Raw genomic sequence first — 19,516 nt, 5'->3', positions numbered from 1 at the left:
CAAGCTGTGGTTGGAGAGATCTTGCTGAAATGCAAGACTGCCTATGGCACTTCCTCGCCTAAAACCCCATAATGGCTCAGTATCCTCTGTAAAGACCAAACCTCTTAACAGGTCCTGCAAGGCCCTCAAGACCCCTTTCCCAACGACCCTCTGCTCTCCGGCCAAGCCCATCTCCCATCAGTTCCTCCTGCTGGGGCTCCTTCCCATAGGCTTTTACCCAGCCTGGAAGGACTCCTCCCTACCACTGCCCAAGCCCAGCACTTCAGATCTTCTCTCCCTGGGACCCAGGGGAGCCTTACATCGCTGCCCCACATCTCCCAAATGTACATCTCCAGCCTGGACCTTGCCTCTTAACTCCAGATTCACGTACCCATCTCCAAACCAAACTCGCAAATCCTGCTCCTTCTGAGCAAGAATGGCCTGGTGTTCCTGAACCTTCCCCCATCTCAGCCTAGCGCGCTGAGCAGACTCAAAACCTTGATGCCGGGCTTCCCTGGTGGCGCAGTGGTTGAGAGTCCGCCTGCCGATGCAGGGGACACGGGTCCGTGCCCCACTCCGGGATGATCCCACATGCCGCGGAGCGGCTGGGCCCACGAGCCATGGCCGCTGAGCCTGCGTGTCCGGAGCCTGTGCTCTGCAACGGGAGAGGCCACAACAGTGAGAGGCCCGCGTACCACAAAAAACAAAAAAACAAAAAAAACCTTGATGCCATCCTCTTTCCCTCACATTCCACATCATGTCACTTTACCCTCAAAAGACAGCTAGATTCAGATCACATTATCCCCAGTTCATGGCTGCTACCTTGACCTAAGCCACTGACACCTCTTGCCTGGAGTGTTCAGTAGCCTCCTAACTGGCCTCCCTGCTTCTGGCCCTCTTGCTCCCGTGGCCTTTTCTCAACACAGCAGCCAGATCACGTCTTCTGTGCTCATAGTCCTCGAAGAGCTTCTCGTCTCAGTCTGACTAAAAGCTGAAGTCCTTACGGCACCCACAGGCCCCAGAGGAGTGGCCTCTTGCAGCCTTTCAACCCTCCTCTCCTGCCCTGTCCCTGCGCTCACTTCCCTCAGCCACAATGACACCTCCCTCCGTGCTCCTTCCCAGGGCCTTTGTACGTGCTCTCCTTGCCTGCAATCCTCTCCCCTCTGAACGCTGAATATCTTGTTTCCCTACTCTCAGCTCTCCTCAAATGTCACCTCTAGAGGAGCCTTCCCTGAAGTGTCTGTGTAAAACAGCACACCCCTCCCTGCGAGGACCCCATCTTCCTGATCCTATCTGGTCTTTCCCCTACTGCCATGTGACCTCTTTTATCTGTTTATTTGTTTGCTTCCTGGCTAACCTCTCTAGACTATAAGCTCTGTGAGGGCAGGGACTTTGTTTTGTTCACTGCTGTATCCCTGGCATCTCGAAGAGTGCCTGGTCCACAGAAGGCATTCAATAAACATTTGCAGAATGAATGAAGAAGTGAATTTTAGACTTAATACTCCCTTTTCTTGATTTTATAAACTAGAGGGCATACCCATTTATATACTCTTCACGCCCTTCCATCTCCTTTGAAATATTAGGTGCAATGGTAATTAGATAATAGTATAATGTAAGCTCTACCTTGTTCGCTACTGTCTCCAGTCCCATGGGAGACAGTACATGTGTGCTGAGTGAATGAATGAAAGCAAGCCGATTGCTGTTTGGGAAACTGACCAACAAGTAGGTGCTTCACAGTGGGACTGGGCTAGACAAAAGAATGCTTGGGGTTTAGCCCTATCTTGCCTACTATTGATAACTTACAGTGTGACCTCCAGTTAGTGACTGTCTCTTTCTGGGTCACAATTTCCCCAGCTGAAAAGTGAGGAGAAAGATCACACTACCCAGGATGAGCCTTTAGGCCAGGAGAGACCGTGATTCTAGAAACCAGCACCCACCGTGCGATTCCACTGCTGACCTACAGCCTGGGGCAGGGGAGCAGGGCTGTGCTGGAACCACTGGGCAAAAATTTGGTCTTGGGACCTCTGCTGGCAGGCTGGGCTCTTGGCCCAGGACCAGCCCTTTAGTTTCTTGGCAGAGTGAGTGGGCAGCAGGAGGTGATTGATCTTCCCCCACTGGGGGGTCCTGGCCCTAAATCTCACCAGCCCAGTGGGGTCACCTAGGACCCAGGAGTCCAGCCAGTACATTCCTTTCTGCTTTCTGCTCCTTCCAGCCCCCCGGGCACTGGGGCCCTCTATGGGCAATCTGACCGTGGCCCCCAGCTCTGAGTCCCAGAAAGCCTCTGTCCAGAGAGTGCCAATCTTTCTCCAGGTCTGACCTTGAGATCATGTAGCTTTGCTTTGAGCAGACCTGCCCCCGGCTCCCTGTGTCAGGACTTCCTAACTCTTTGTGCCATGGAAACCTTGGGCAGTCTATGGACCCCTTCTCAGAGTAATGCTTTTACTTATTTAGTTAGTTAGTTTTGAATAGATTTTATTTATTTAGTTAGTTAGTTTTGAGATTTTGTTTATTTATTTATTTATTTTTGCCTGCATTGGGTCTTCGTTGCTGTGCTCGGGCTTTCTCTAGTTGCGGTGAGTGGGGGCTACACTTCGCTGTGGTGCACGGGCTTCTCATTGCAATGGCTTCTCTTGTTGTGGAGCACGGGCTCTAGGTGCGCGGGCTTCAGTAGTTGTGGCTCGCAGGCTCTAGAGTGCAGGCTCAGTAGTTGTGGCACACGGGCTTAGTTGCTCTGCGGCATGTGGGATCTTCCTGGATCAGGGCTCGAACCCGTGTCCCCTGCATTGGCCGGCGGATTCTTTTATTTAATAAATTTATTTATTTATTTTTGGTTGCATTGTGTCTTTGTTGCTGCACGCGGGCTTTCTCTAGCTGTGGCAAGCAGGTGCCACTCCTTGTTGCCATGCGCGGGCCTCTCACTACGGTGGCCTCTCTTGTTGTGCAGCACGGGCTCCAGGCATGTGGGCTCAGTAGTTGTGGCACTCAGGCTCAGTAGTTGTGGTACATGGGCTTAGTTGCTCCGTGGCATGTGGGATCCTCCCGGACCAGGGCTCGAACCTATGTCCCCTGCACTGGCAGGCAGATTCTTAACCACTGAGCCACCAGGGAAGCCCAGTAATGTTTTTAAATGCATAAAATAAAATGTGTGGCATTGCAAGAAAACCAATTACATTGAAATACAGTTATTAAAATATTAAAAATACTAGTTTGCAATATAGTAACTATATGTACTTTATGATAAGATCTAGTGGAAGTCTAGTCCCAGTGACTGTTATATTTCCATAGTGATGAGCAGAAATAATAATCCATCCAGATATCTGCAACAATTGTATGGTGACAGGAAAAGATCACAGAGGGACTGTGGTTTGATGCCTTCATTCCTAATGGCAGAATATGGTGAATTTCAATTAGAGGTTAGTGAGATACAGATGTAACGTTTTTCTCATGCAAGTTCGTGAACCTGAGTACTGCCCATGGGCTCTTGTGGAGGGAGTGCTAAGTGAAGTGAGCTGGGGGAACCAAATGCTGAGTCTGAGAGGAGAGAGACTCACCCCTAACCAGCCCACTTCCTCAGAACCTGATTAAAATACAAAAATCTACCATAGTCTTTTAACAGAGTCACAGAATCACAGGCTTCCAGAGGTGGAAGGGCCAGAACCCCTTCTGTAGTTGCCCCCACTGGGGGACCTGGTTCCCAGCCTTGGCTTGTGCACCTCTAGGGGTGGGAACTCATGCTCATCCCGGGCTGGCCAGGTCCAGCTTCTCTGAACAGCCCTGACCCTGTCTCCTCTCACCCAGAGATGAAGCAGATCCACGCTCTGCGCCCACAGCTAGAGGACAGAGAAAGATAAGGTCCTGACTAGAGCTAAAATACCTAACTCATTCAACAATCATTCTCTGAGCTGCTCTCTGCCAGGCCAGAGGTAGGCGCTGGATACGCTGAGACTTACATTTGTTGCGTGTGTGCTCAGTACTAGTGTGCTGGGGCTGAAATGGACACGATGCCTTCTCTCCAGGGAGACAGACACTAAATGAGTAAACACACATATCAACATGTCGTTGCAATTTGTGATAACGGCTGTGAAGAGATGAGCGGGGGACTCACAGAAGGAGTGACTTCAGATGGGGGAGAAGGGAGATCAAAGAAAGCCCTTTGGAGAAAGTGACACCTAATGCAAGACTTGGAGGAGTGGTTAGAATCCGCCAGGCAAACAGAGGGGAAGAGCAAGTGTGGAGGAGGCCCTGATGCAGGAGAGAGCTTGGCTGCTGTTAGGAAGTGACAAAGGCCCTGGGGCCAGATGAAGCTGGAGAGGAGGGTAAGGGCAGGTGGTGGGGTCTTCAAGCCGATGCTAAGAAGTCTGCGTATTATCTGAAGAGTAACTGGCAGCCCTGAAGGGGTTTAAGTAGGATCTGTTTGAATGAATAAAATAAAGTCTCCAGGAGCTCTCAGGCTTGCAGCAAAGACATTAGCAAGATGAAACATAAGAAATGAGTTAAAAAACATTTTACTTCTGTGCTTTAAGCCCCAACGAGAACGTGCCTCCGTGCTTTTCCTCAGGCTGAGCTCTCTGCCTGGATGCCTTCCCCCAGGCTGTCTCTCTGCTAGGTCCAACAATTCAGCTAAACTTTTCCTAGCATCAGCCTCGCCAGGACGCCATCCCTAACGATTTAGCTGTTAGTGCTTCCCTAGAGCATAGCCCTGAGCATGCCAGGTGCGCTGTTCACAACATCACTGACTATTTGTCAGCGTCCACCCTCCCTTCCCTCAAACTACCCCTGGAAGGGGTCGGAAGTGGGGCGCTGGAGAGAGGAAGTTGCAGAACCTTCAGCTGCAAACTGGCTCCCCTCTATGCCCTCCCCAACTAGTCTGGGATCAGGGCTAGACTCTGCCACCTGCTGGCAACAAGTGGAATGGCAGTCTGGATGGGGTGCGGATAAAGGGGACTCCTAGAAGCAGTGAGGCCCACTTTGGCTTTTCTGAAGGGTAATCACACAAGACCTAGCTGTGTGGATGACACGGGGTGGCAGAGCTGGGCTGGGAACAGGAGGGAGGAACTGAGCGTTGATGGAACAGTGGCTCAGAGATGAGGACACGGGGTCCAGCCCTTTGGGGCTGCTGAGGCCTGAGTCCAGATCTTGGACCCAAGCCAGACCAGCAGGGGCTCCAACTTGTTACCATGGGGACTCAGGGCTGTGTCCATATAGCTGGGGAGATGAGCCCCCCCCCCCGCCCTCAGCTGGATGAGGACACCTAGAGAGAAGGGACCAGCCTCAAAGCCAAGTGTCCACCCACACCCCCCTTTTCCGGAACAACTTGTTTTGCTCTAAAGCTTGGGACTTTGACCTGGGAGGTGTGTTTTCCTCCTCTTGGTCACCTGATGTCCTTCCTGCTCACTCCCCTCCCGCAGGGTCCCCAAGCACGGCCCAGGGAGTTCTTGTCCTTCCCTGGGTTCTATAGGGAAGGGGGGTGCTTGGATGAGAGAGGCAGGCGCTGGGACTTGGGGACTGATGGGAGAGGCTGGGCTGCTCTGGGGGGGCACTGGCTGGAGGGGGGTCCCTGCCTGTCGTCTCTTCTTGGATCTCACCTTCCACACTTTCTGGGACACGCACTCTCTTGGAGTTTCCCCTCCTGCTACACCCTGACTCCTCTTCCTTTGAAAGACCCTATGCCTTCGGCTGTGTCCGGGTCCCTCACTGCTTCCCTCCTTGCCCTGGCTCTCTCCTTGCCACATGAGCATGCGTACACCCACACAGACACACCCTGGGGAGACCGTGTGCTTCCGTGCCTCAGCTACCAATGCCATGCCGCAGGCAGCTCCCAAAATGTGCCTCTCTACTCCAGACCCAGGGATCCCACTGCCTTCTGGATGCGTCCCTCTGGAGCATCCACAAGCACAGTACATCTAAACCTGTAGCTCATCATCCCGCCCTACCTCCTGAAACTTGGTCTGGCCCCTTCGGAGGCACCACCAAGCCTGAAACTGGGAATGACCCTCAGCTCCCTCCGTCCCTCACTCCCCACGCCCAGCTCGTCAGTGTTCTAGTGACCATGTCCCATCCATTTAATCCTCCTAAATATGGCTCAAGCCCATTCCCTCTGCCCTGCCCTGCTGCAGCCCGCGTCCCCAGCTGTTATAGCAGCTACCCCATGACCTCCCTTTCTCCGGTCTTTGTGCTCCCCTTTCATTCTCTGCGCTGTCCAGAGATGTTTTCTTGAATGCAAATCTGACCCTGTGACTCCCCTGCTTAGAAGAAGGCGTCAGTGGTTGTTTGTTACATTCAACCCAGTTCCCTGCATTCTAATCAGTGATTCACTGGCTGTTCATTAACACACAGGGTGCCTACTCTAGCCAAACTTTATGCCAGAACACTCTGAAGACACCAAGTTGGGGTAGGACAGACAACAACTGTCTAGGTATAGGAGGCATCACTCACCTCCAAGCCAGGTTCCCCTACATCATCTTGAGACCCCGTCGTTGCACGGCTGTGTGTACCACTCATGGTAGTGGGCACACACATACACACACAGGAAGCAGGGACGAGGCGTGATGTCTGGGTGCTACCACTGGCAATAGATAGGGCTGCCCAGGAGGTCTTGTGAGCAGCCGTCTGGTGGCTTCTGGGCAGGGACGCTGTGGAGGGGCTTCCAGCTCACGCCCTGGCTTCTGGGGACCCTCCATCTCTGAGACTTTGCCCCAGTCTTCTGGCTCCTTCTTTCTTGACATCTGTGGAGCCAAACTCCAGCATCCCTGGCTTCCTGTACTCCTGGGGGAGGGTAGGGGGTGGGGAGAAAGGAAACCCAGTATGGCCCTTGGCCCCGGGGCCTCGACAGGTACTTGGGTCATTCTCAGTTCCTGAGCTGGAGAGTCTCATGGGCTCCATGGGATCTTGGGAGTTGAGGGCCCAGGGGTTCAGGGCCCCAGACTTGGACCTTCCACCTGGGGTGTCCTTCTTTTGTCCTCTAGAGCAGGGCTGTGTTCACTTACTTCCCTCCCTGTGATGGGTGGAGAGGGGTCAGAAGGTGTGTGCAGAGGCCTCTGACCAAGCCCAGATCCTGTCCCAGCTTCTAGGGACCACCTCTGGGGCCAAGAGGAGGAGCTGAACTGGGTCAGGTCAGCTGGGCTGGGTGGGGAAGGCTGGGACTGGGACCCTCAAGCACTCTGTTGTGATCCCCATGGGAGAGGCTGCATTTAGAGAGTTACTGAGCTGGGCAGGGCGTGCAGGGACAGAAGCCAGGTCTGTGCCCCAGGACTGGGGCCCCAGGGTTTGGCTTGGCTGAGTGGGGACAGGTGAGGGGAAGAACAGGAAATAGGCCAGGTTCTCGGGGAGGGGGCAGCTTTGACCTTTCCCTAGCCTCGGAGAATTTCCCCGTGTCCCCGAGCCAGCCAGCAAATTAATTAATCCCACCTTCAGCCTTCCCAGAGGCCCCGCCCACTGGGCTCATTCAAGGCAGGAGCAAGAATGTGTCACTCCTATCCCCAGAGCTCAGCCCCACTGCCAGGAAGGGGGAGCTGACGCAAGACTCCAGGAGGCCTGAGGCTTGGAGGTGAGGCCCCGATTCTCCCCCACATCTCCCAGGACCTCAGACCCCTGGTCTCTGGAAGATGACCTCGAAAGCCAGCCTGAGTGGGCTGGGCTCCAGCCAGGGGAGGCCAGGCCTGGCACGTTACCACGGGAGGGAGGGCAGGTTCCCTCCGCCTTCCCTCCTCCTCCTCCCTCTCCTCCTTCCTTACTAGCACCTCTCCTCCAGGGTCAGACGGAGACCAGGCTGATCTCAGCAGACACCGACAGGCCCCAGGGCAGCTCCAGGAGCCCAGATTCCAGCGGCCGGAGAGAAGGCCCAGGAGCTGCCTGCAGCCATGTCAGCCCTCGGCCTGGTCATCCTGGGCCTGCTCACGGCAGTGCCACCCGCCAGCGGTCAGCAAGGTAGCACAGGCCTGGGCCAGCCTGGGGTGGGGATAGGGACTGCAGTACGGAGAGGGCCGGCCTGGGTGCTGGGAGCCCCGGGGTGGAAGGGGTGGCCTTCTGGCCCCTCTCATCACCCTTGGCACCTACACTTTGGAGGGGGAGCTGGGACGGGCTTAGCCAGAGGAACCTCCAAAGGCAGACACAGGCTTCTGTCTGTGACTTGTTTCCCACGAGTGAGAAATGGGGGCAGCAGGGGAAATATTGGATCTAGGGTCTAGGGTCGGGGAGGGGAGTTGAGACCCACATTCCAGGAGCAGAAATTGCCCTAGAGGTGGCTGGTTGCTGAGGACAGAGCGTCGGGGGCTGTAAGGGGGGTGGGAGTAGTGTGTGAGCCTCAACGAGTGTCTCCCTCAACGGCAGGATTGTTTCAGGGGCAGGCAGTGCTGTCAGGCGTTTGCCCATGGCTTTGGCCTAAGTTGTTTCAGCTTGCTACCCAGAAGACAAGGGTCCCAGTGGGGCCCCCACCATGTGCCTGAGCTCTTTGTCCAGCTCTGCCTCTGTCTTGCTGTGTGGCCTTGAGCAAATCACTGTCCCTCTCTGAGACTCAGTTTTCTCATTCATAAAATGAGGACAATAAACCTGCCCCACCCACCTCCCAGGGCAGCTACCACTCAGGGGTGGGGAAGGGCTTCACACTGGTAAAGCACCACACCCACCATCCGGTGTCAGCCCTGAGTTGTGGGGACTCTGCAGGTGGGATTTGTGTCCAGAGCGGGTTGGCAGAGACGCTCCCAATGCACCCCTCCTTTGCAGATGCCCTGAGCTCTCACGCATGTCTGCTTCAACTCTGTTTCTCAGGTCTTAGAAGCCCTCTGTGGGAATCGAAGATCAGAGGGGTGGAGTAACTAGTGTGGGTCACACAGCAGAGCAAGAAGGGACAGGGCTCAGATCACCTGTCTCCTGCCCCAGGCTCTGCCCCTTATGCTATATGTTCATCCCAGAGCCACCTGGAAGGAGGAGCAGTGTCCCTGGTGTGTCTGGAAGGAATTGGCTGCAGGGTCTGGAAGAAGCAAGGACAAGCCTCCCAGGGCTTGAGTAACCACTGACCTGAGGAGACAATGGGTCTGAACCATTGTTTTTTGGGGAAACAATGAGTCCAAAATACAGCTTTTTGGCAAGTACGGAACTTACAGTAAGCATACTGAGTACCTTTTGTTACCCAAGGAGATAAGCAAGGGCTGACCTGGCCGTGGCACAGAGTTCCCAGAGCCCTCCCTCCTTCCCAACACCTGCCAGGCTCAGAGAGCACTTGGAGAAGAGGCAGGGCCTCCCTGCAGCAGGAGAGCTTTCGGGTAGACTCAAGGAAGGACTTCGGAGCGGGAGTGAGGCAGAATGAGATTTTTTTTTTTTTTTGCGGTACGCGGGCCTTCTCAGTGTTGTGGCCTCTCCTGTTGCAGAGCACAGGCTCTGGATGCTCAGGCTCAGCGGCCATGGCTCACGGGCCTAGCCGCTCCGCGGCATGTGGGATCTTCCTGGACCGGGGCACGAACCTGTGTCCCCTGCATCGGCAGGCGGACTCTTAACCACTGCGCCACCAGGGAAGCCCAGAATGAGATTTCTGATGTTCAGCCTGGGCCCCTCAAGACACAGGATGGCTCTAGGGAGGCAGGTGTTTTGGCCTGGAGGCAGGACTCTTCAAAAGTCTCCTGTTGGCCTCTGTCCCCTCCTGAGACCTCTAACTGCTACTGTGTGTCTGTCCTCTGGGGGCCGGGCCCCCTCGGGCTCACAGAGCACAGTGATGTCCGGGGAGAGGAGAGCCCTTTGGGGCTGCCAGTGGCTGAGGGCAGAGACTTCTGGGAAGCCTGAGGGTTAGAGGTGGTGCCAAGCGTCAAGGGGCAAAAGGCAGAGAAGGTGCCTGGAAGAGGCCTCAAATTGGTCTCTGGCCCAGTCCCTGGGGCGCTGAGCCAGAGAAGGCAAAAGGGGCTCAGGTTTGAAGCTCCCCTCCTGGCCCCCAAGACCCAGAGGAGAGCTTGCCCCTCTGTCTTGACTTTCCTAAGACAAGTCCCACCCCTTTTTCTGGGCACTCCTGGCACCCTGAGCCAAGCAGCCCCTTCCACCTGCACTCCCACTTCACTCCCACTTCACTCCCACTGCACTCCCACTGTACTCCCACGCCTACCCAAACCCACAGAAACCTCTTACAAAACAGGATCTTCCATATGCCGGCCTAGTCCTATTAGTTCTGGGCTGCCTCAGCGTGGGAGCCACCCTCACTGGAAAGGCCTAGGCCGTCTGTTCAGGGGGCTGCCCTTTGGTCCCTGGGGCCTACGCACTCCCCGGGGGCCCTGCACTGACCCACTGCAGCGGGGGAGGGGTGGGGTGGGGTGGGGTGAGGGGACGGTCTGGGCTGCCTGGACCTCAGATGCTGCTCTCTCAGGCTTGTTCCCTCCTCAGCTCCTTTCCTTCTTCCCAATCCTGTCTTCCTCCAAACCACGGTCCGTTTTATAAGCCCAGGGGTCAGATGGGTCCTCATTCCCCAGAAGGTCTCCACTGGTCCCGGCAGCAGGCTGGTAGCCTCTGACAGGCCCCAGCCCCGGGGGGCATGAGGCCCCACCTGCACCCGCAGCCCCACTGTGCCCAGCCCTCCACAGCACCCGTCCCCCACTCCTCCCTTTCCAGGCCTGGGGAACCTGCAGCCCTGGATGCAGGGCCTTATTGCCGTGGCTGTGTTCCTGGTCCTCGTCGCAATCGCCTTTGCTGTCAACCACTTCTGGTGCCGGGAAGAACAGTGAGTGCTGTGCGGGGGCCCTGGGAGCTGGACCGGCGCAAGCCGGGAGGTCCCAGGACCACGGCCACTGCTCTGGTAGCAGTGAGAAGGGCCGCAGAAACCCTGAGCCCATTCCTCTCACTGTGTGGAAGGGACACTGAGGCCCGAGGTCTCGGGGACCAGAGCTGAGGCTTGCTGGAGCCCTGCGAGCACACTTGCTGCGCTTTGGGGAGCGTCTTTCTTCTTGGAGTCTCAGTGTTTCTCTCCGTATAGTTGGGACAGTGGCCCGTCCGTGATGGAAGCTGTGAAAACCCCTGGACAGGAATGTTCTGCCCTTCTTCAGGGTCTGCTGCTGTGTCACATGCAGGGGCTACAGAGGGGCAATGGGACAGACACTACTCTTGTGCTCACAGACTCCCAGACCAGAAGGGAAGGCAAACATGGAAGGGGTGATTGCAGTGTGAGCGCTGATGCTAAAGGAGCAGGCAGAATGCAGCGTGGGCCTGAGCCGGGGGGCGAGGCTGTGGTCAGAGAAGTCTTCCTACTGTATGTTTGTCCTGAAGCCCAGGCAGGAGCCAGTCACAGCACAGAGTGGGGTGGGAGAGCACTGCCATTGAGGGAAGAGTCACTGGGGGTCCTGAGTTCCGAGCAGAGCACAAAGGTAGAAGGGGTTGGGCTGAAATCCAGCTCACTCCGCACCTGCTGACTCTGGGGCAAGGCTGCATCTGTCCCCAGCTCTCACACAGGTGACCTGGTGCCTGGGTACCAGCAGCAGCACTGTAGGACCCACTGAGGGAACAGAAGCAGCTCATGGATGGAGAGGCCCGAGATAGACTGGTGAGGTCGGCAGGGCCCAGGCCAAGCAGACCCTTGGGCACCAAAGCCCCGAACTTTGGGCTTTATCTTTAGTGCAGCAGGAATCCAGTGCAAGTTTGTAAGCCAGTCTTGGGATGCGATGTGGCCGGAGCAGAATCACTGGCTGCCCCGTGGCGGATGCTTTGGGTAGGGCCAGTCTGCAGGTGAGGTGAGCGATGAAGAGGAGGTCAGGAGAGAGTCTGAGCTGTGGAGGCGGCAGAGGGGATGGAGAGAGAGTACAGGTCTAAGAGCTTCCTAGGAGGGGGTGGGGACACTGAGGACAGGAGGGAGGAAGGACAGGGATAACATCCAGGCTTCTGATGGGACCACTCACTGAGACACAGACCACAAGAGGCAGATCTGGGGCAGTTTGGGACATATTAAGTCTGAGGTGCCCGTGGGAAGTCCGAGGAAAGATGAGCCGTGGTTGGGGTCCCTGTAACCCTCATAAGAGTGGTGTCTGGGGAGCTGGGGATAGAGGACACACCTGAGTAAGAGGCGAGGAGATTTTTGTCGGAAATATTTCTTTTCTCCACTGGCCCCAGCTCTGCCTTCAGTGACCGCTCCTACCGCCTAGGAGAACCTTGCAGAAATCTAGAGCAGACACTGAGTCCTGCTGGGTCTGCCCTGGAGCTGAGCTGAGGCCAGAGGAAAACAGCAGAGGGAGGCTAGGAGGTGGCCGGTACAAGGCCTGGGGTACATCCTTAGTAGATCTCAGGCTGGGACCTGAGGGCCCCACGGTGGAGTAGGGAGAAAGATGTGCGGCCCCATGGCCAGAATCAGGCTGCTGACAGGGCCCTGCTGGAGAGAGGAGCTTCTGCCCTAGAGCCTATAGAACAGGGCCTGACTGGACTAGAGGGAGGAGGGGGACAGAGGGAGAGGGGACCCACAGAGCCCTAATGGTGAGCTCTGTCCCCAGGGAGCCTGTGAACATGGTCATGACCGTTGGAAACAAAGCAGATGGGATCCTGGTAGGAACGGACGGCAAGTACTCCTCGATGGAGGCCAGTTTCAGGTGAGGTTCTAGTATAGGGCTGGCCACCCTGTGCTCCAGTGTCCCCTGGGGACCTCAGGACCAGGTGCTTCTGAAGGGGAGAGGGCTCAGAGGATGGGGGCTCATATGGGGAAGGGCTCAGTGAAAGGGGGGCTCCGTGTGGGGAGATGGTGAGCGATGCGGGTTTTGAGAGCACTGCAGGGCTCCATGGAGACACGCAGCCTCAGTTTGGGGAGAGGGTTCAGTAAGGGGATGGGGACTAGGTTGGGGGAGGGGCTCAGGGGGTGGATTGGGACTCATAAGGGTGCAGTGGGGAAAAGAGGCTCAGCGCAGGAAGGGGACTCTGAAGAGATGAGTTGGCGGACTCAGTGTGTGGGGGGAGGATCTGTAGGGGAGGGAGCTCAGTGGGGAGGTGGGTTCAATGTGGGCCCAGTGGGGGAGGGGCTAGGTGGAAGAGAGAGATGGGGTTCAGGGGTGGTGGTGAGAGGCCTCAGGTCTCAGGTGCAGAAGACCAGATGTGGTCGGGGAACCCCCTTCTGGGGCTCAGACATTTATTCTGGAAGACACTGCCCTCACACATGCAGGATGGGGCAGGCAGAAGGGGATGGGATAGAAGGAGCAGTGACCCCTGTCATCCTCTTTCAGGTCCAGTGAGCATGAGAATGCCTATGAGAACACCCCGGAGGAGGAGGGCAAGGTCCGCAGCACCCCAATGTGACCCCTGCTTCCTTGTGCCCGATGTCCTGGCCCCTCCTTCTCTGTACAGGAAGCTGCAGTAAGGGGCTGACTCCTCCAGCCCTCACACCTGCCCCACCCTCCAGCCAAGCTCGGAGCTCAGACTACATCCAGGCTGGGGCTCAGCCGTGGCTCTGGGGTCCTAGGGGGTCTCCCACTCAATTCAGTTCAGAAGACCCTTCTGAAAGGGACGATCAGCTCAGCACCTCCCATCCTGCCTCACAGCTCCCTCCCTCCAACCGTGGAAATGGCTCTCATTTCTGTGAAATAAAGCCGTTTTGTACTTCTGGGTCTGAGGCTCCCAAGGGCTCAGAAATAGCTCCTCAGGCTACCATCGAGGCCTGATCTTGCTTTCTGGAATCATCTTCCAAAGCCTCTGTCATGGTGATTCTGGAGGATTTCCCAGGAAGCCCTCTCTGGGAGAACCCCTGGGGCCTGGGAGCACACCCCTTACTCCAGGCAGAGACCCTCCTACAAGTCCCCCCTCTCTTGACCTGCCTTTCACAACTGCAATTCTGGGCGATTCTGGGGTCTTCATGCAGCACCAACATCCTGACCCCCTGTCTCCATGCTGCCGGGCACTGAAGTGGGCTCACTCATCTCTCGTCCATCCAGCTCTGTCCTCCTGCCCGTGGCCCTTCTGGGCTGGGCTTTGGGCATAGGAAGCCCCAGGAAAGAGTCTTGGGCTAGGACTCAGGAAGCCCCGATTGGAGTCTGCGGTCCTCTGCTGACTTGCTGTGTGACTTTGGAGAGTCACTGTCCTCTCTGAGCTCTGCTAACCCTCTGTGGAGGATCTGGCCAGTCCCACCACAGAGCTCGAGTAGAATCATCCTCCCTAATGCCACTGACTCCCAGTCCTGGGGGGCGCCGGGGCCAAGGAACTGGGCCCCCGGGGGGAATGAAGCAGGAGGGAGAGGACACAGGAGGCTTGACTCAGCGGGGCTGGCTGACCCTGGAGGACCTTCACCTCTGTGACTGTCATTCTTTTTTGTTTTTAACACTTTTTATTTCTTTTTTTTCTGCGGCACGCAGACCCCTCACCGCTGCGGCCCCTCCCGCCGCGGAGCACAGGCTCCAGATGCACAGGCCCAGCAGCCATGGCTCACGGGCCCAGCCTCTTCACGGCATGCGGGATCCTCCCGGACCGGGGCACGAACCCGCGTCCCCTGCGTTGGCAGGCGGACTCCCAACCACTGGGCCACCAGGGAAGCCCCTATGTGACTGTCATTCTTATGGCAACAGCCTCTGTCTCTCTCTCTGGGGTGACAACTGGAGGCTGGCTTCCCCAGGAGCACTCCCAGATCCAGAGGAGAGGGGCTGGAAGGCAGGAGGCAGCCCACCTTGTCCCAACGGTCTCCCTCTGTCACCTGTCCCAACCTGTCACAGCCCCTCGTTTCTCCGTTAGAGCTGCTCCTTTGCTGTTCCAGGGCTTCACCCAAATATCCCTGGGGAGACCCATCTGAAATCCGAATTATCCTTCTCACCTTACTGGGGTCTAATTTGCAGCCTGCAGCAGAGGGAAGATCCCTGAGCAGAGGGTTGGCTGGGTCTTTGCCCTGCTGTGTGACTTGCCTCCCCTCTCTGGGCTTCAGCTCAGTGAATTGTGGCTGGAGCTCTTGTGATTCCCACTCTAGGCTTTTGTGCACATGGCTGGATGCCTTTTCACCCATCTCTGCCAGTTGAAACTCTGAATATTCCTTTTCCTTGGCCCTGTGTAGGTTCCTCTTCCTCTAGGAAGTCTTCCTTGGTTAGACCAGAGGGCGGAGTCAGATGACCAGCCAGCCAGCCTTTGGCTACCTTGGATCTGATCCTCCTTGCATGAAGCTACATTCCCTCCCACCTCTGCCCCCTGTTGTCCCTGGGGGGTTCCAGTCTGACCCCTCACTGGCCTGCCAGGGCCTGAAGACAGAGATACCATTCCTGTTTTCCCTCCAGCCCCTCACACTTGTGAGGTTTTACCAGCAGGAGCTGTGGCAGCTGCTGTCCTGCCCTGGCGCTGAGGGTGGGGGAGTGGGGAGCTGGGGTCGGGTCGGGGAGGCAGAATCCCCAGCAGGCTGCCTGGGCCTCTCCACGGGCAGGACCAGGATGGTGGGAACTCCATCCTGGGGTCCTTGCCGTGCTGGGCTAGCACTGAACTTCCCTCCAATCCCATGTTCCTGCCCTGACAGGGGGCAGGGGGCATGGAGCTGCCGACCCCAGAACTGCCCGAGCCCCCAGTCCTTATCGCCAGTTCCCACCTGCCAGCCTGGCCAGAGGAGGGAGGGAAAGGAGGCTGGGCCCGGGCCAGGGCGGTGCTTAATGACCCTCCGGGGGCCTAATCGCAGACTGGCAGCCGCTGAGTGGCTCGGGCTGGCTCCTGGAGAAGGCTGATAACACACCAGCTGGGCCCCCCACCATCTATCGGGGCTGCACAGCCAGTCCCTAGGGGGCGGCGCTGGGAGGGGGAGCCTCTGGGCTCCGGCGGCGGGGCGGCAGGGGAGGTGGGGGAAGCTCTCCGCCCCCGCCCCTGGGGGAAGCGGATTCTGAGCTCCTTGATTGGCAGACAAGGGGGAGGATGCTCCTTCAACGCCTTCCTGCTCCCTCCCCACCCCTTTCTCCCCAAGCAGGACCTCCCCCACCCAGGCCCGGTCTCCTCTTCGGCTCTCGAAGCCTTTACTCATCTCCGTCTCTGTGCTTCTGTCTTTTTCTGAGCGTCTCTCTCGTCCTGTTTTTACCTCCATCTTCTTGTATCTGTCGCGTCTCTCCGTTCTCCTCCCTCCACCTGAACTCAGTGCTCACTGGCCTCTCTCTCCCCTCGCATCCGTCCTCTCTTTCTGGCTGGCTCTCCCTGTGGGCCCCTCCCTAGCTCTCCCCGACGTGCCCGCGCTTCCCTGATGCCTCCTCTTGGCGGGCCGACTCCGGTGCCCTCACTGGTCTCACTCTTTGTGCCCTGTGTGATGTCGCATGACCTCCTGCTGAGCCCGCCACCTGCTCTCTGGGCAGAATGCACAGGCTGCCCAGGCCCTGGCTGTAGGAACCCGAGGTTCTCTTACCCACAGGAGACGTTCTTGCTCTTACAGCTTCCTGGAACAGGGCTTGCACCTTTCTTATTCTTCCCTTACCTAAAACATGTGGATTTCACAGGGTTACATTATAGGTTACACACAAACTCATGCACTAAAAGCTCCACCCAGGAAATGAAGAGGTGAAGGTAGATTGCAACACTGCTTACTTCAGTTAGACTTGAAGAGGAACTTCCAGCCTGGAGATGGTTTTGAAAAAAGGCTGCGGAGTTCTAGCTTGAGTGTCACCTGTTGTTAAGACAAGAGTGGCAGGGCGTTGGGCTGATTTTCAAGATGACATCCCTTATGCTCAGAGTGACATGAGCAGGAATACTGCTTGCTTATTGTGTTTCAGGGAGCCATCAGATGGGAACTACTGCTGGCCAGAGTCTCCTCCCCCAGTCCAGGGTAAAGGAGTGGGTGTGGGGAGAGGTGCAGAGTGTGTGTGACTTTCTCCTTATCCTATTGTATCCCCTTGGACCAACCTCACAGGTGAGTCAGATGGCTGGAGCCCGCAGAACTTGCTCTGGGATGCGGGTGGGAGGCATCTGCTTCCCCTCCAGATCTGGCCCGGGGCCTGGAGCCCCCAGCTCAGCTCTCCTCCCTCCCTAGCAGTACACACAGTGGCCAGGAGCTTGAGCTTAAGAATCATGAAGACTGTGGTTCAAATTCCAGCTCTTCTCCTCACTGCCTGTGGGACCACCTGGCCTTTCAGATGCTCCTTTCACTTGCCAGTAAAATTGGTTCTGTCATGGCTTCCCTGCGGGGCTGCTGGGAGGACACAGAGATAATGTATGTGTTATCACACCTGAGACTCGCCAGAAGTCTGCCTAGGCTCGGCTTAGAAGTTACTTCTTCTGGGAAGCTCATCCCCAACCCCTGGGTTAGGGGCTTCCTCTGAGCCACGCCAGCCATCTCTACACTCACTGCCCCGTGTTGTCTGTTTCCTTGTCTGTGTCCAGCTCCAGCCCCAGGTCTGGGAGCTCCTCAAGGGCAGGCAGGGCGTGACTTTCCTCTCTGAGTCACCAGCACCCAGGACGGGGCTGGGCCCAGGGAAGGGAAGCCCAAGGGATGGTGAAGAGACCCAGAAGGTGGACTAAACCCCAGTTGTCTGTCCAGCTGTATGTCTGTCCGTGACCCTCAGCCTCACACAGGCACAGACACACACCTGCACGTGCTCTCTCAAGCTCTCTCTGGCTGAAGGTCCTGGGGTCAGTGAACACTGTTACTCCATCTGGGCTTCAGCTGGCGGGGAAGGGCTGCTCTCCCCCATCTGCCTGTAGCCTCGGCTGCCACCTGGTGGCTGTACACTCAATGGGACAGGCAGATTCAGCAGAAACTTTGAACTTGACCTTCAGGGGGCTCTTCCCCCTTAAGCACCGGGACAAAAGGCCTTCCCATGGCACGGCCCCGGGGACCCTATAGGTTGTGCCAGCACCTTGCCCTGCAGGCTTCAAGGGCAGCCGGACCTCCAGTGTCCCCTCCTTGTGTGGCTAGAGGCCAACTCCATGAAAACCTCAGGTTCCGTGCACTACTGGTGGGGCCAGACTCTGGGGCACTTAGCCTCCCGGTCCTGATGACACACCTCCCTTTCTCTCAGAAATGGTCTGAGAGCCCAGTGGCATCTATCCTGAGTCGCTATTCCAGAGAGTAAGGAATGACAGTGTTTGTGGTGTCCTGTTCCCTAGAGACCCTGGCCCCCTGGAGAAGCAGAATAGAGAGAGTTTGATGAGAGAGAGTGAGAGAAAGTTCAAGGACGAGTCTCAGTACTTTCCTGAGCAAGCTGGAAGATGCTGGAGCTGGGGGGACACCGCACTGGGTTGTGTGGACTGCACCTCTACCTGCAACCTGGTGGGCCTGCATCCGCCTGCAGGGAGGGGTGCCTATTTCTGCTTCTCACAAAGGTACTGCACAGGCTAGTGGATGGCCCTGAGAATGGCAGGTGCCAGGGGACAGGCAGGAGCATGTGGGGTGAGGATGCATTTGGACACATGGAGTTTAGGAGCTGGTGGGACGTCTACAGGGAGTGGACTGGGGGCGGCACAGTTGGATGCACAGGGCATGTCTGAGGCACAGTTGAGCAGTTTGTAGTTGAGCCAGAGATTTTGCCTTCTAGTTGGATGCCTGCTAGGAGGCTAAGAGGCCAGGTCTGGGCCAGGCAGCCTGGACACAGTGCCACTCTGACACTAATACCACGTGACCTTGGATAAATCAACTCAACCAAGCTCCAGGTTACTCATCTGTAAATTGGGGGCAGTACGCGGTGCCTATTTATTTATTTATTTAAATGAGAAAATGCACTCATAATTTTATTTATTTATTCATTTTGCAGTTCTAGCGCGTCAGCACAGTGTTATCCACTTTCCGCTGTTTTCTTTTTCTTAATTTTATAATTTTTATTGTGGTATAGTTGATTTACAATGTTGTGTTAGTTTCAGATGTACAACAAAATGAATCTGTTATACATATACATATATCCACTCTTTTTAATTTTTTTATTTTTAAAAATTAGTTCATTGTTCTTATTGTTATTTTATTTATTTTTTATTTTTTGGCCATATCGCGTGGCATGTGGGATCTTAGTTCCCTGACCAGGGATTGAACCCACGCCTCCTGCATTGGTAGCATGGAGTCTTAACCACTGGACCACCAGGGAAGTCCCCTGTCCACTCTTTTTTTCGATTCTTTTCCCATATAGGCCATTACACAGAATTGAGTAGAGTTCTCTGTGCTATACGGTAAGTCCTTATTCATGGTGTCTACTTAATAAGAAGTGTTGTGAAGATTCAAATAAACGGTGCACACAAAACATATAGAATAGTGCCAGATATACAGTTAGTGCACACAATAAATGTTAGCTTTTGTTTTTTATTACTATTGTTATTATTACAGGATGAACTCGGTTGGATGCAAGACTACTGTGTCAGAGCTAGCAAAAACCTTAGAATCATTTAGCCCAGTTTACTAATATTGCACTGTGGAATCTGAAGCCCAAGGAAGGGATGGCACCTGCCCAAGGTCATGTAATAAGTCCGGGTGAGAGGTAGGCTAGAGGCTCTGCATGGCTGGTGGGTACAGAACATGCTGAGCACAGCTACTCCCCTGGATCTCTGGAGGCACCAACGTAATGGGGCTAGTTTGTTCTGCATTGCTGAGGCTGGTACAGTTCTGTACATGGACTTTGCAAATGAATAACTGTGCTCTTGACTGGTTCTGGCTGTGAGCTGGGGGTATGGG

General features: G+C 55.9%; 1 protein-coding gene across 1 annotated transcript; it reads left to right on the top strand.

Moving 5' to 3' along the window:
• Window positions 1–7,438: 7,438 nt before the first annotated feature.
• PDZK1IP1 (PDZK1 interacting protein 1) lies at window positions 7,439–13,529 on the top strand. Its single transcript, XM_082616299.1, has 5 exons — window positions 7,439–7,525; window positions 7,730–7,905; window positions 10,567–10,675; window positions 12,429–12,524; window positions 13,149–13,529. The coding sequence occupies exons 2-5, from the start codon at window positions 7,839–7,841 to the stop codon at window positions 13,219–13,221; spliced, it is 345 nt and encodes a 114-aa protein (XP_082472425.1). The 5' UTR covers window positions 7,439–7,525; window positions 7,730–7,838; the 3' UTR covers window positions 13,222–13,529.
• Window positions 13,530–19,516: the final 5,987 nt, after the last annotated feature.

This window comes from Mesoplodon mirus (assembly GCF_964341445.2).
Source record: "Mesoplodon mirus genome assembly, chromosome: 3".
Classification (NCBI taxonomy): domain Eukaryota; kingdom Metazoa; phylum Chordata; class Mammalia; order Artiodactyla; family Ziphiidae; genus Mesoplodon; species Mesoplodon mirus.
The sequence above is the reverse complement of the archived record's forward strand: the minus strand, read 5'-3'. Positions and strand labels throughout refer to the sequence as shown.

Bases quoted from the DNA above. Each gene is read 5' to 3' on its own strand.
- PDZK1IP1 (XM_082616299.1), top strand. From the start codon at position 7,839: ATGTCAGCCCTCGGCCTGGTCATCCTGGGCCTGCTCACGGCAGTGCCA. The intron at 7,906-10,566 runs GTAGCACAGGCC...CTCCCTTTCCAG, and splicing joins ACCCGCCAGCGGTCAGCAAG to GCCTGGGGAACCTGCAGCCC. The intron at 12,525-13,148 runs GTGAGGTTCTAG...ATCCTCTTTCAG, and splicing joins TCGATGGAGGCCAGTTTCAG to GTCCAGTGAGCATGAGAATG.